Genomic DNA, 15,211 nt, shown 5'->3' on the forward strand with positions numbered 1-15,211 from the left:
CTTCCCTTTGTTGACCTTGAAGAACTAATGAAAATGTACCCATCGCCATCGCTTTTATACAGTATCACTTATCTTTACTTCAAACCCGCCAAAGCTGTTATATTTTATATAGGTTGCCATTGCCACTAATGTCTATGCCTCTTGTGTTCATGTTGGCAGATTGCTACACACCTCACAAGTAGTTATAATGTGTGTGTTTTACGCTAATCTATTGTTATCACAGTGAAAGACATTTTCATACAAATATACATGGCAGCACCGTGGTTCAGTGGTTAGCTCAGTGGTTAGCACTGTGGTTTAGTGGTTAGCTCAGTGCTTAGCACTGTGGCTCAGTCAGTGGTTAGCACTGTGACTCAGTGGTTAGCATTGTTACTTTGCAGCGCTGGGTCCTGGGTTCAAACCCCATCAAAGACAACATTTTTGTATGTTCTCCATGCGTTTGTTTGGGTTTCCTTAGGATACTCAGGTTTCCTCCCACACTCCAAAAACATACTGATAGGGACTTTAGATTGTGAGGCTCAAAGGGGACAATGTTGATTACGTCTGTAAAGTGCAGTGGAAGTCATAGTGCTATAAAAGTGAGAAAAATAATAATAATACAGTGGTTTGCAAAAAATATTCATACCCCATGAACGTTTTCACATTTTTACGCATTATACCCACAAACGTAAGAGTATGTTTTGGAAATTTATGCAATATAACACAAAGGATTAAGTATTTAAGTATGAAGGAAATGATGCCTGGTTTTCTAAAACGTTTAAAAATATAAATCTGCAAATTTTGACTTGCATGTGTAGGAGTAATCAGCCCCCCTGAGTCAATACTTTGTAGGACCTACTTTCAATGCAATTACTGCAGCAAGTCTTTTGGAATATGTCTCCACCAACTTTCCACATCTAGAGGATGAGATTTTTATCCATTCTTCTTTGCAAAATAGCTCTAGCTCAGTGAGATTGGATGAAGGCATCTGAGAACAGGAATTTCCAAGTCTTTCCACAGATTCTCAATGGGATTTAGGTCTGGACTGTGGCTGGCCATTCACACACATGAATATGCTTTGATCTAAACCTTTCCATTGTAGCTCTGGCAGTGTGTTTATGTGGCGCCCCTGAGGCTTCAGTTGCCACAGGGTACTGCGCCTCACCAGAGGTGCAGTATTCATCCCGGGTAAGGAGGAGGTCAGTGCTGGTCATTCACAATCCACAAACACACATAAGTCAGTTGCCCTCTCACCGGGACGGGGTTAGAGTAGGGTCATTTAGGCTGGTCACCACATCGTCTGGAGCCTCCCACCCACTCGCTCAGGTGCTCAGGTGGGCGGGATGACTGATGTATGGAGAGAGGAGCCACACACACATAGAGCAGTCGAGAAACCACCGGGAACTAAGTAAGACGCAGGAGAACACGGTCGCTGAGGGGAGAGCTCATATCTCCCTCAGGACCGGCGCAGCTGGTGGGTACTTCACGGCCTGCCAGCAGAATCCGCCGGGCAGAGGATTTCAAGTCTTCTGGCCCACAAGAGTGCCCAGGGCAAAGCAGCACATAGAGCCAGGAGTCGTGACCATAGGGCGACCCCATCGATGAACTCATGCTGCCACTATATGGGACAGGGATCATAATAACCCCCAGGACTCGAGTCCCAGTGTAGCTCCAAGCCGCAGGGACTTGCACAACACAGCGCAGGGAGGAAGGACTCACGGATCATCCCACTGGTTCTGGCCTCCAAACTATCCGAGATCGGTTGGAGCCCATCACAGCGGAGTCTGGCAGTCCAACAGCAGGAGCAACTCAGTGAGTAAACAACTTAATCTGCAACCGCTGTGTCATCTGATCCTTTCCTTTCCGCATCCTGCGCGTTCACACTGGGGTGGACAACTATTCCCAACCTCCTCCTGGGGCCTAGCTCTACCTGTGGAGAGCTGCAACACCTAAGCTGCGTCACCATCTGCCCCAGAAGAGAGAGACTTTCCGCAGCGGCAGCTAATAACTGGCTGCGTACCACAGGTAGCGTCACAAATAACTACTCCCATGATCCCCAGCTCCCCATCTTTAATTGACACCGTCGGGGTCATGAAATCGGGCCAGGACACTGTGACATCTCAAACCGACACCAGCCCGGAGACGAGTAACCCCAGAGACCCCGCAGGCGCGTCATTTAGGGTCATTGTCCTGCAGGCAGGTGAATCTATAATCCAGTCACAAGTCTTCTGCAACCTCTAAGTGTACGTTTCCATGATTAGTGTGTGTTGAATTTCTGCACCATAGTTTACTTCCGTTTTGTTGTTTGTTTGTTTTTTTTCATTTTGTTTTGTGTCCATTTTTGACTGCAGTTTTTGGCTTTGTTGGTGCGTGATGCTTTAAATAAAGCGGATTTGTTTTTAAAACTTCCTGTTAGTGACATTCTTAGATGCTGATTACATGCGTTTTTTTAATTTTTACCTGTGGATTTTCTCATGCAAGTCTATGGGGAAATTCCGCACAGAAAACTCAGATAAATTGACTTGTTGTGGATTGAAAAATCGCACCGCAGGGTAGTTTACTCAGCATCAAAAAGGAGCACAGTGGACATAAGATTATATTAAACCCATACCCTTTGCTTTTATAGTAAAATGCTGTGTTTCTGATGCAGTAAAAATACGCAAAGTCAAAAAACTAGTAAAATTTATTGTGTGCACATACCATAAACATGTTTTCCTCCAGGATTGCCCTGTATTTAGCTCCATCCATCTCCACATTACCTCTGACCAGCTTCCTGCCCCTGTTAAAGAAAAGCCTCCCCACATCATGATGTTGATACCACCATGTTTGACAGTGGGGATAGTGTTTTCAGGGTTATGTGCAATGTTAGCTGTGCACCACACAAAGCATTTTTCTTTGATCCCAAAAAATTCCACTTTGGTTTCATCTGACCACAGAATCTTCTTCCACATGCTTGCTGTGTCCCCTACATCGCTTTTTGCAAACTGCAAATGGGACTTCTTATGGCTTACTTTAAAAAATGGCATTCTTCTGTCCACTCTTTTATAAAGGCCAGATTTGTAGAGTACATGACTAAGGCTGGGGTCCCATTAGAATAAAGCATCCGATGTGAGAGCATTGGATATGAAATACTAATGACACTTGGCTTGAATCATTCGTGAGCTGAGTGTCATTCTACTGTGCTCCAATTTTCTCTCATGCATGAATTGGAGCACCAGTGAGGAGAAGGAGAGATTAATCTCTCCATCTTCTCTATTGCCTGTCTCTGCGTATATCGGATTGCACTCGGATGTCATCAGAGCAGTCCGATGTTTCAAACGCACCCACAAATTTGCATGGGTACATGTGATTCGAAACACGCTGCCAATCATAGCATGCTGTGATTTTTTTCCTCACTCTGTTTAGCGCTGAGGAAAAACTCTTAGGGTGGCTTTGCACGTTGCGACATCGCAAGCCGATGCTGCGATGTCGCACGCGATAGTCCCCGCCCCCGTCGCAGGTACGATATCGTGTGATAGCTGGCGTAGCGAACATTATCGCTACGCCAGCTTCACATGCACTCACCTGCCCTGCGACCGTCGCTCTGGCCGGCGACCCGCCTCTTTCCTAAGGGGGCGGGTCGTGCGGCGTCATAGCGACGTCACACGGCAGGCGGCCAATAGCGGCGGAGGGGCGGAGATGAGCAGGATGTAAACATCCCGCCCACCTCCTTCCTTCCGTATATCCTACGGAAGCCGCGGTGATGCCAGTAGGAGATGTTCCTCGCTCTTGCGACTTCACACACAGCGATGTGTGCTGCCGCAGGAGCGAGAAACAACATCGGACCGTCGCGTCAGCGTAATTATGGATTACGCCGACGCTGCACCGATGATACGATTACAACGATTTTGCGCTCGTTAATCGTATCATCTAGGCTTTACACACTACGATGTCGCATGCGATGCCGGATGTGCGTCACTTTCAATTTGACCCCACCGACATCGCACCTGCGATGTCGTAGTGTGCAAAGCCCGCCTTAGATCTGACCTGCAACATTGACTAACATTGGTCTGAGTGCAATGTGAGATTTTTTTGCATTGCCAGCGTATAACACGCCTGAGTGCTATCCAATGTTTTATCAGAAAGCACTCGGCACAATGTTGTATTATGGAGCAATGCCAATCAGCAATTTTTTGTCTCATGCATATTTGGCATGAGCAGAAAATCACAACATGCTGCAATTGGCAGGATATCTCAGCACACTCGCACCCATACAAGGCTAATGGTGCAAGTGAAACATGATGTCATCCAACTGCAGTCCATTATATGCAGATACGGGCAATGGAGAAAATGGAGAAATTAATCGCGTATGCCTAAGAATTGGAGCACAGTAGAATGACACTCGGTTAACACTCGTAACAGTTTGAGCCGATTAGTATATCACATCTGATGCAATATGCTAGTGTGACCCCAGCCTAATAGTTGTCAGATTCTCCCACCTGAGCTGTGGATTGCAGCTACTCCAGATTGACCATGGTATTTTTGGCTGCTTCTCTAATTAGTGCTCTCCTTGCTTTTGCATGTCGCAGTGATGACGTCACTCAGGTTACACCTGGCCACTACTGGATCCTCCAACTGTGACAGCAAGTCGCCCGAGTGACTGAAGTGATCCGCGCGATCAGCGGTGTCCTCACTCAGGTGATTTGCGGTCTCAAAGGGAGGACTCCAGCTGGCCGCGGGTAACTTGAGTGACGGTACCGCTGATTGCGCGGCTCACTTCAGTCACTCAGGGGATTTGCGGTCACCAGTGAGTCCTTCACCGGTGACTGCAAATCAGGCCGCGGCACACAGACAGAATTACGCGATGACAATGAAGTCGTTCGAAGTTCATCTGAGATAATTCTGATCACACAGCTCTGTCTCGCAACCAACCATGCTCTATGGGGATGTAGCAGAGCCGAGTGGGACCGCACTGTCAAAAATGCTGGATTCTGGTACAAGCTGCTACAACGGATCAATTTTTTTTAACGGATCCATCCCATCAGTTGTACCACAATCTCCAACGCATCCGTCACATCAGTCACAAAATGGATTGTGACTGATGCAAAACAACGGAAGTGTGAAAGCAGCCTTAATTTTCATGATGCTGTTTGATCCCCAATGTTCTCAAACAGACCTTACAGAATAGCTTTAGTTATACTGAGAAGTAATATTTATAAAATATTTAAAAAACCCTGTATCATTTACTTTCAACGTCACAAATACTTGCTACTTTGTGTTGGTATCTCACATAAAAACCCAATACAATAAATTAAAGTTTGTGATAGTAACATAAAAACTGTGGAAATATTCACAGAGTATGAATACTTTTTAAAGGCACTGTACATGAGTAACCTAAATTTAAAATACTGATACTGCCACATTTACACATTAAAGGGGTTGCCCAATGAAAACAAAGTTATAAATTGGGTTTTTACCAAAGGCGGATCTAGGTTTTTCTGTTGTCCAGTGCAATAATTCAGTCTGGTGTGTCCCCCCCGCACATGCTGTTTGAGTAGTGATCATGTGACCATTGATATGGAATTTACATACTTACAGTCACGTGCTGATGATGTTCTTTTCAGAATTCTTTCAGTTCAGTGACGTACTACAGACTCTACATCACTGAAAAAAGCAAAAAGAAAAGCTATTTGTCCCATAAATGTAAGAAGGAAAATTACGTGAGTTGTCATGTGATGATTGTTGGAATCTTGACAGTGAGTATATTACATGCTGTTAGGATTGGGCATGCTAAAGTGCTTAATGTTATTTTTAAAGGGTTTGGCCAAGTTTCTGATGAAAGTCAGCAGTCGCTCTATGTGACTTCAGACTTCTGAATTCTCTAAGTGTGCATGCTGCACTTTTTTAGGATACACCAATACCAGCAGCAAGAGTGGACGATCATGCAAGTGCAAGTATGTGATTTGCATACCCCAGCCCTAACCTGTCAGACCGCACAAAACCTTATTAATATAGCCATGTACCATGTAATCTTAAAAATTATGGATTGAAATGTGTACATGATCATAACCAATAAAAAAACAGGAATTTATCACTAGAACCCACATCAGTACTGAAACACATCACAAGAACCACAATCAGTACAAAAATAAACCAATAGAACATCATCATTACAGAAACACAGCATTGCAACCCCCAGCAGTACAGAAATACATCACCAGAATTACCATCAGTACAGAAAGACATTACTAAAACCACCAGCAGTGCAGAAATTAATCACCAAAATCACCATCATTAAAGAAATACATCACAAGAACCCCCATTAGTACAGAAATACATGAGCAGAACCATCATCAGTACAGAACTACATCATCAAAACAACAATTAGGACAGAAATATATCAAAATAACCAACATCAGTACAGAAACACATAATCAGAACCACCATCAGTACATAAATTCATTAACAGAACCACTACAGTTACATGAATAAATTATCAGAACCACCATCAGTAAATTAATACATCCCCATAAGGACTATCAGTACAGAAATACATCACCAGAACCACTATCAGAACATAACTACATCACCAAAACCACAATCAGTACATGGATACATCACCAAAACCACCATCAGTACAGAAATGTCACCAGAACCGAAATTAGTTCAAAAATTCATTAACAGAGCCACCATTGTTACATGAATAAATTATCAGAACCACTTACATGAATATATTAACAGAACCAGTACATGTATTCATAACTAAAACCACCATTGCTACATGGTGCATCAAATGTAATGTCAAGTCAACCCATATACATTTGTACAGAATAAATATACAACTCCCAGTATGTCCTTAAAACATCACTCCAGCAGGATTTTTTCACTGCTGGTGGGGTGTTTTTAATCTAAGTTCCCTGCACCGCACCTACTCTTATGCTCTCCCACCGCCATCTTCACCTTCTATCTCTGTCACTCCCATCTGGCTCTGGCAGCTTGTGACCTGCCGGATTGCTCCAGTGTTTCATGAAGTGAGCTTGAGGTCACTCCTCAATACAAGCTGATAAAAGTTGAAAACACCAGAGGGTGAGTAAAAGACAGAGCTAGGGACCGTAGATTACAACCACCATTGAAGCACTGACCGTCCCCGACTGAAGTGGTGTTTTAATAATGGTAAGGAGGTACTGGGAATTGTTTATCAGTCATCATCAGACAGTGGACTGATGAGACACAGGTAGGATCACACACAAACATCCAGGTACCTTATAGGTAACATCTTCTCTGATTAGACTTGTTTGTCTCTTTTCTTCTTCATCTTGTCCAGATACCATGAATTTTCACATCCTCAGCTCATCTCTGCAGACTTCCATCTTTTCTAGTCTTCTACAGCACTTTCTGACATGGTGTCTTTAAAAATAGCAGCATGATTTTAATGCCTCTGAATGAAAAATATCTGCCCTACACTGTCTCTAATTAAATAATTGTTCCTCACTGTACTTTCTGCACAAAACAGTCCTTCTTATGGTATATAGCCTCCATACTGCCCTATCCTTTCATACTGGGCCCTCCCTTCACACTGCTCCTTCCCCCACACACTGTGGTCTTGCTATAGTGCCCAGTCTCTATACAGCCCCCCACACTACCCAGTTTCTATTTTGTGCCCACTCACACTGGTAGCCCCTCACTCCCCATATTCTCTCTTCACCACACTTCTCTTCACACATTCCCCCACTACACATACTGTTTCCTCACACATTCCCCACTCACTCCTCATACTATCTCCTCCCCCCTTCAGTATACTGTCTTCCTACAGATTGCCCCCTTTACTCACCATATTGACTCCTCATACATCTTCCTCATCTTAATGTTCATGAACCCATTCTCGATACTCCCTATACTGTTTTCTCACACATTCCACACTCCCTTTACTGTCTCCTCATAGATCCCACCCTACTCATACTGTCGCCTCACACATTCTAGCATGCTTACCATACTGTCTCCTTACACATTTCCCCCTTGCTCTCCATACTGTGCCCTCATACATCACCCCATATTGAGTTTACAACCATTCCCTCCAGCTCCGCATACCATTTCCTCACATATGCCCTCCCCTCCCTTCCTTTACTTTCTCTTCATAGATCCAAATTTTCCTGCTCTGCATATTGTTTCCACAACCATTCCACCCTCCCCACTCTGTTACCACAACTATAATTCCCCCTGCTCTACATACTGTTTACACAACCATTTCCACCCTGCTCCCCTATTGTTTTCATAACCATTCCCCATGCTCCTTATTTTGTTTCCACATCCATTCCCCTCAGTGCTCACCATATTGTGTCCACAACCATTCGCCCCACTTCCTATATTACTTCCACAACCATCCTTCCACCTTCTACCCATATTGTTTCCACAGGCATCCCCCCAGTTTTCCATACTGTTTCCACGGCCATTACCCCTGCTCCCTATATTGTATCCACAGCCATCCTCCCAAATGCTTCCAATATTGATCCATAGCTATTCCCCACCGGCTTCCCATATTGTTTCCACAGCCATTCGCACCCCAGATCCTCATATTGTTTTCACAGCCATTCACCCCCTGCGCCCTATGTTGTTTCCACAGCCATTTTCCCCCCCGCTCCCCATGCTGCTTTCACAGCCATTCCCCCCTGGTCTCTATATTGTTTCCCCAGCCAGCTTCTCTTCTTCCCATATTGTTTTCCCATCTATTCCCTGCCACTCCCCATATCATTTTCAGAAACATCACCCTTCCTGTTCCAGATATTGTTTCCACAGCTATCTCCCCACCTCTTCCCATGTTGTTTCTAATGCTATTCTCCCACTGATCTACATACTGTTTCTACAGCCACCCCTCGTGCTCCCCATATTGTTTCTACAGCCATTTCCCCCTTCTCCTCATAGTGTTTACGCAGGCTCGTTTTCTATAGCCATTCCCCCCTGCTCCCCAAATTGTTTCCACAGCCATACCCCCCCACTTATTATATTGTTTCTACAGCCATTCCCCCCACACGTTCTCCATATTGTTTCCACAGCCATACCTCCTCTCCTCGATTACAATAAATATTTGTTTTTTTTGCATCTCCAGTGGAACTCTTAACACAAACCGACATTAATCATGCCTCTGTAGTGATGGAGAGTGATGTCATCAGTGTGATCAGATCACACTGCTGACATTCCTCTGAAGCGGAAGTGCTAGCTGTCAGGGCTTCCATGGCACACCTGAAATATACAAGTACAATTGATTGCTGGGAGCCAGCATGTTACACTTTCTCTGAGTCAGCCAAATTCAATACTGGGGGTTGCAAAGTGCAGCCACTGGGAAAACATCTCTTTTCGGCACACCAGGAGGCCTGGAGGTGTCCCCCTGTCAGCTGCACCCAGAGCAAATTCCCTGCTCTGCACCCTATATACACTCCTGGTTTTAACTTATGGATCAGTGGGGCTGCTGGAACCACACTGAGCAACAAAGTGGGGTAATTTAATCCCCATTATAGTGGGGTGGTGGTGCACAAGCCTGACGGCATTAATTCTCTATGGTGCTGCTGGAAAAAGCCAACGCTCAGCAGTCCTATGAGAATGAATGGAGCTGTAATCAAGCATGTTCACTGTCGTTCCCATCGGTGATGAGGGGGAAAATTCATGACTCCAACATGCTCCCTCATCAAGACTGGTGTGAACATCTCTGGTGTTGATGAATTGGCACCAAAATGTGTTATGATGCTGACTAGTGAAAAAATGAAATGTGAAAGAAGTGAGGCACAATTAAGGGTTTTAATCCAGTAGCCATTATTGTGTATCTTTGATTTTGTAGCCAATATTAGACAAAAGTTCAGCATATTAATTAATTATCTTGGTCAGCATGTAAGAAAAGCATTATGTAATGGACAGTTGCTAATAGTGAAGCCTGTAGGCTTATTGGAGAAGGGCGATCTTGATAAGACACAAACAGAAGTATGTTTAATAGTTAACATACTGTATTTTTCTCTTTCCACTGAGGTCTTGGTGTCATTATCATCGGGTTAGCTGTGACAGTAACTACTATAACTGGCCTTTCCACCTCTGCAATTGCCACAAATGGATGTGTCAGTGGAGGTAATAAAATATGAGGCATGGACGATCTAAAGGTCGATGCCAGTTCAGAATCTCATTATTTTAAGGTAATCATATACTTGACTTGCTGGAGGCTTTTTTTTTTTAGCATCGACTGGAGTATAGAGCAAAAATGAGACAAGAAGATGAATTTATTTCAGGATTTTAAAAGTGTCTCAACGCTTCCAACAGTGGGTAGTTAAGTCTTTCTCCTAGGTTCTTAATTTCAGGATTTACGTGAGGACTGCTCTGCTATTCACAAGTTGGTATTCAGTCACTTTTTCCCATACAGCCTTTTTCAAGAACTCAGTATTTATTTCCAGGCTCGTAAATTCCAGAACTCAACGTGTCCAGCTTTATATTGTATTAAAAGACAAAACATATATAAAATATTTCATTTTCTTCTACTACTGACAGGTCTGGGCGTAATAATAATTTTACTTGCGACCATGGTAACCACAATTACTGGTTTGTCAACCTCTGCAATAGCAACCAACGGTTTTGTACGAGGAGGTAAAGAGTTAAGGATACGTAACATACCGAGTCATTGAATGGCTAGGTAGGAGATTATACTATCAGTTTTAAGTTCTGGAAAGTCTTATTGGGACCTCTGGAGGTGGAGAACCAAGGTCAACAATTGGTAAGGTAACGTCATCTAGGAGGAGGCAAATGTTAGACACGGTGGGTCTAAATCCAGCCTAAGAACAATGGGAAGGAACGGCTGGGACCAAGGGCAAATTAGTCCCATCTAAACTTCTCTTAAGACATGTTTTACAAAGATGGACAGAAATCTGACTTGAGATAAGATGAAATATTAAGGTCCCTTTTCCATTTTTTATCTCCTACGAGAATGAGGTGAGTAACATAAAGATGGATCATGGATTATTTCAGGTGGTGTCCATTCAAAGAACAATGATCGACATATTGGTCTACAATATAAGCATTATTGTTTACAGGGTATGTATTTCAGCTTCATATTACTGTGCTGCAGAATGCAAATAAGTAAAGCAGTGTTGTATTATATGAGGAGTACTACGATGGGAATACAAGAATACAACTAATGGGACTCAAAGTCCAATATCCAGAGGTACTCTTTAAATCCATTGACATATACAACAGTTCCTTCATAACTGTGGCCATTTCTTTGCATTTGATTAGCAACAGGCCTAACTAAGCATATTATTTATTTGCATGAAACAAATCCTGTCCACTTATGTATCTTTCTGTCCTAGTCGCATATATAATATACTTAAAGAGGACCTGTCATCAGGTCAAAAGTGACCAGGTTTTGCTCTATTTTATTCCTGTTGCTCCCCTCAGCATTCCATTTGTTTTGTCCTCCATACAGGTACTGAGAAATCGGTTTATTTATTTAGTGTCCATTTCTATGGTGTTTACAAAGTTGGCAAAGTTTGCTCTATATAACTACCGTGAGCCATGCCTCCTGGATAAAAGATCCGAAAACCGAATGGTGTTTAACAAAATGGAATACTCCGCAGAGCCGAATTTTGCTCTTTTTTTTATTCCCGCTGCTCCCCTGAGCATTCCAGTCTTTTTTATCCTCCATACAGGTACAGAGAAATGGGCTTGTTTATTTAGTGTTCATTTCTATGGTCTTTACAAAGTAGGTATAGTTTGCTCTATATAATTACCGTGAGCCATGCCTCCTGAATGAAAAGGCTGAAAACAGAATGGCTGATTTAAGAAAAAAAAATGGAATACTCAGAAGAGTCGAAGAAGAAAAGAAGAACAAAAAGTGGCCACATTTGACCAGGTGACAGGTCCTCCTTAAGAAATCTTATGCTTGGGGTATATTTATTAGTGAGCTCTTTCCATTTCAGATTTCCAAAATACTTGGATACCTGCTCAATTCTACTTCTTTCTTCTTTAAAGCAGCTATTTTTATGGAAAACTAATTACTTTTTAACCCTAAAGATGTATAGTTTGTCCGCTCTTAAACATAGTTGTAGTGTGCCACACATTAAGTACTGCAACACCACAGCCAGAAGGCTCTAAACATAAAAGAGGGCGCACATCCAAGTCCATACAAAAAAAGCATCAATACTTTATTATTTTCACAGATTTAGTAAGGTGGAACCAACAATTAAGATCATCTAAAGACATTCAAGTCTGACAAAGCCACTTATATGGAGATATTCATGGCATGCTGCCCCCATACAGTGATTCCATGATGAGTAATTGGTGACCTCCCTGCCATGTTGCTCAAGGAGAGGACCTCTTCCTTTCTTTTTATGGAAATAATAATCTTTCTCACAAGTTCACAATTTTCTTTCGATGTACAGTACAGACCAAAAGTTTGGACACACTTTCTCATTCATATTTGTTCATATTCATATTCATATTCATCATATATCTTATTCATATTCTCATTTCATATTCATATTCATATTTTCATGACTCTGAAAATTGTAGATTCACATTGAAGGCATCAAAACTATGAATTAACACATGTGGAATGAAATACTTAACAAAAAAGTTTGAGACAACTGATAATATGTCTTATATTCTAGGTTCTTCAAAGTAACCACCTTTTGCTTTGATTACTGCTTTGCACACTCTTGGTATTGTCTTGATGAGCTTCAATAGGTAGTCACCGGAAATTGTCTTCCAACAGTCTTGAAGGAGTTCCCAGAGATGCTTAGCACTTGTTTGCCCTTTTGCCTTCACTCTGCGGTCCAGCTCACTCCAAACCATCTCAATTGGGTTCAGGTCTGGTGACTGTGGAGGCCAGGTCATCTGGCTTACCACCCCATCATTCTCCTTCTTAGTTAAATAGCCCTTAGACAGCCTGGAGGTGTGTTTGGGGTCATTGTCCTGTTAAAAAATAAATGATGGTCCAACTAAACGCAAACCGGATGGAATAGCAAGCCGCTGCAAGATGCTGTGGTAGCCATGCTGGTTCATTATGCCTTCAATTTTGAATAAATCCCCAATAGTGTCACCAGCAAAGCACCCCCACACCATCACACCTCCTCCTCCATGCTTCACGGTGGGAACCAGGCATGAAGAGTCCATCCGTTCACCTTTTCTGCATCACACAAAGACACGGTGGTTGGATCCAAAGGTCTCAAATTTGGACTCATCAGACCAAAGCACAGATTTTCACTAGTCTAATGTCCTTTCCTTGTGTTCTTTAGCCCAAATAAGTCTCTTCAGCTTGTTGCCTGTCCTTAGCAGTGGTTTCCTAGCAACTATTTTACCATGAAGGCCTGCTGCACAAAGTCTCCTCTTAACAGTTGTTCTAGAGATGTGTCTGCTGCTAGAACTCTGTGTGGCATTTACCTGGTCTCTAATCTGAGCTGCTGTTAACCTGCAATTTCTGAGACTGGTTACTCGGATAAACTTATCCTCCGCAGCAGAGGTGACTCTTGGTCTGCCTTTCCTGGGGCGGTCCTCATGTGAGCCAGTTTTTTTGTAGCGTTTGATGGTTTTTGCCACTGCACTTGGGGACACTTTCAAAGTTTTCCCAATTTTTCGGACTGACTGATCTTCATTTCTTAAAGTAATGATGGCCACTCGTTTTTCTTTACTTAGAATTTGTATTATGGCAAGAAAAAAGCAGCTAACAGTCTATTCAGTAGGACTATCAGCTGTGTATCTACCAGACTTCTGCACAACACAACTGATGGTCCCAACCCCATTTATAAGGCAAGAAATCCCACTTATTAAACCTGCCAGGGCACACCTGTGAAGTGAAAACCATTTCCAGTGACTACCTCTTGAAGCTCATCAAGAGAATGCCAAGAGTGTGCAAAGCAGTAATCAAAGCAAAAGGTGGCTACTTTGAAGAACCTAGTATATAAGACATATTTTCAGTTGTTTCACACTTTTTTGTTAAGTATTTCATTCCGCACGTGTTAATTCATAATTTTGATACCTTCGATGTGAATCTACAATTTTCAGAGTCATGAAAATAAAGAAAAATAAACCTAATAAAAATCATTTGAACAAGAAAATAAAGAAAACTCTTTGAATGAGAAGGTGTGTCCAAACTGAATATTGTGAATTCAATCCAATTCTGAATATCAGATTCTTTTGTCACGATAGTAATCCTGCACCTAATTATAGGGACTATTTAGGGTGGTCCATTGCATATCATATACCCAGATCAGGATCTGTTTATCTTCAGACGGTTTTGTTTTTAACCATTTGTACCTGACTCAATCTTGCTTGGGAAATAATAAAGTTTTGAGCCATTTTGTATGGATTTGGATGTACAGCCTCTTACATCACAGACATTCTGGTTATTATAGAGTGGTGCACACTCAATATTGGCAGAGATGCACCTAGTACTTCATGGTGAAACATAGCGTACTTTTGCTATCAATTTCCACAGTTTTGGGTTGAGTTGTTTTTTACAGGTATCGGGCATTCTACCTCTATGTGTAAGAGTAATTAAAGACATTAAAATAACTCAAATTAGTTTTGGATTTATAATTAATATTATGATTAAAAGCCTAATTGGCAAAGTTACAGCACTAGATTACATTAGCACATGTACCCTAGTTGGACACCAGTACGGTAAGTGACTTTCATCCCAGTACATTTCAGGAGTAACATGTCTTCCATGCAACAGAATTCCAGGCAACTCCAATATTTAATGCTTGTGTCGGATGCAGGTAAATGTAATTTTTTTTTGCTGTTCTCAGGTCTTGGATTTGTTATCATTGGTCTCAGTGTGGTGGTAACCACACTGACAGGTCTTTCTATGTCAGCAATATGCACCAATGGCATTGTCAGAGGAGGTATGTATTTTTTAAGAATATAGCTTTTTATTATGTCCGCTGCCATTGATTATTGACACTTTGACAGAATGTATTCGTAAACGTATTTGTAAACTATCCAAACTATCAGAACCTCTATATAATTTGTTGGCTTACGTTATGTATCCCCATTTTTACCTATGAAAGAAAATTAAAATATAAAGGACTTGGTCTTCTATTACTTTACATAACCTGCTTGTGTAGCTATTGTTGGAAAACTGTTTTATGTTGTTATCAAACTAATAGCCTAAGGGGTACTTTACACGTTGCGACATCGCTACCGCTATATCGTCGGGGTCACGGTTGTTGTGACACACATCCGGCTCCGGTAGCGACATCGCAATGTGTAAATCCTAGGAGCG

At 42.3% G+C, this 15,211-nt stretch overlaps 1 protein-coding gene across 2 annotated transcripts in view; it reads left to right on the forward strand.

Annotated features, from left to right (window-relative positions):
• The window catches only part of SLC12A1 (solute carrier family 12 member 1), a 243,034-nt gene that overhangs the window by 45,397 nt on the left and 182,426 nt on the right, over positions 1–15,211 (forward strand). The window contains exon 5 of one of the 2 annotated variants that reach the window (XM_075345801.1): positions 14,736–14,831. In XM_075345801.1, the coding sequence (XP_075201916.1) occupies positions 14,736–14,831 (96 nt within the window). Of the gene's footprint in view, positions 1–10,501; positions 10,579–14,735; positions 14,832–15,211 lie in introns of those variants that run through there. The other variant, XM_075345802.1, reaches the window with a different exon arrangement.

Source organism: Anomaloglossus baeobatrachus, chromosome 4, assembly GCF_048569485.1.
Source record: "Anomaloglossus baeobatrachus isolate aAnoBae1 chromosome 4, aAnoBae1.hap1, whole genome shotgun sequence".
Lineage (NCBI taxonomy): Eukaryota > Metazoa > Chordata > Amphibia > Anura > Aromobatidae > Anomaloglossus > Anomaloglossus baeobatrachus.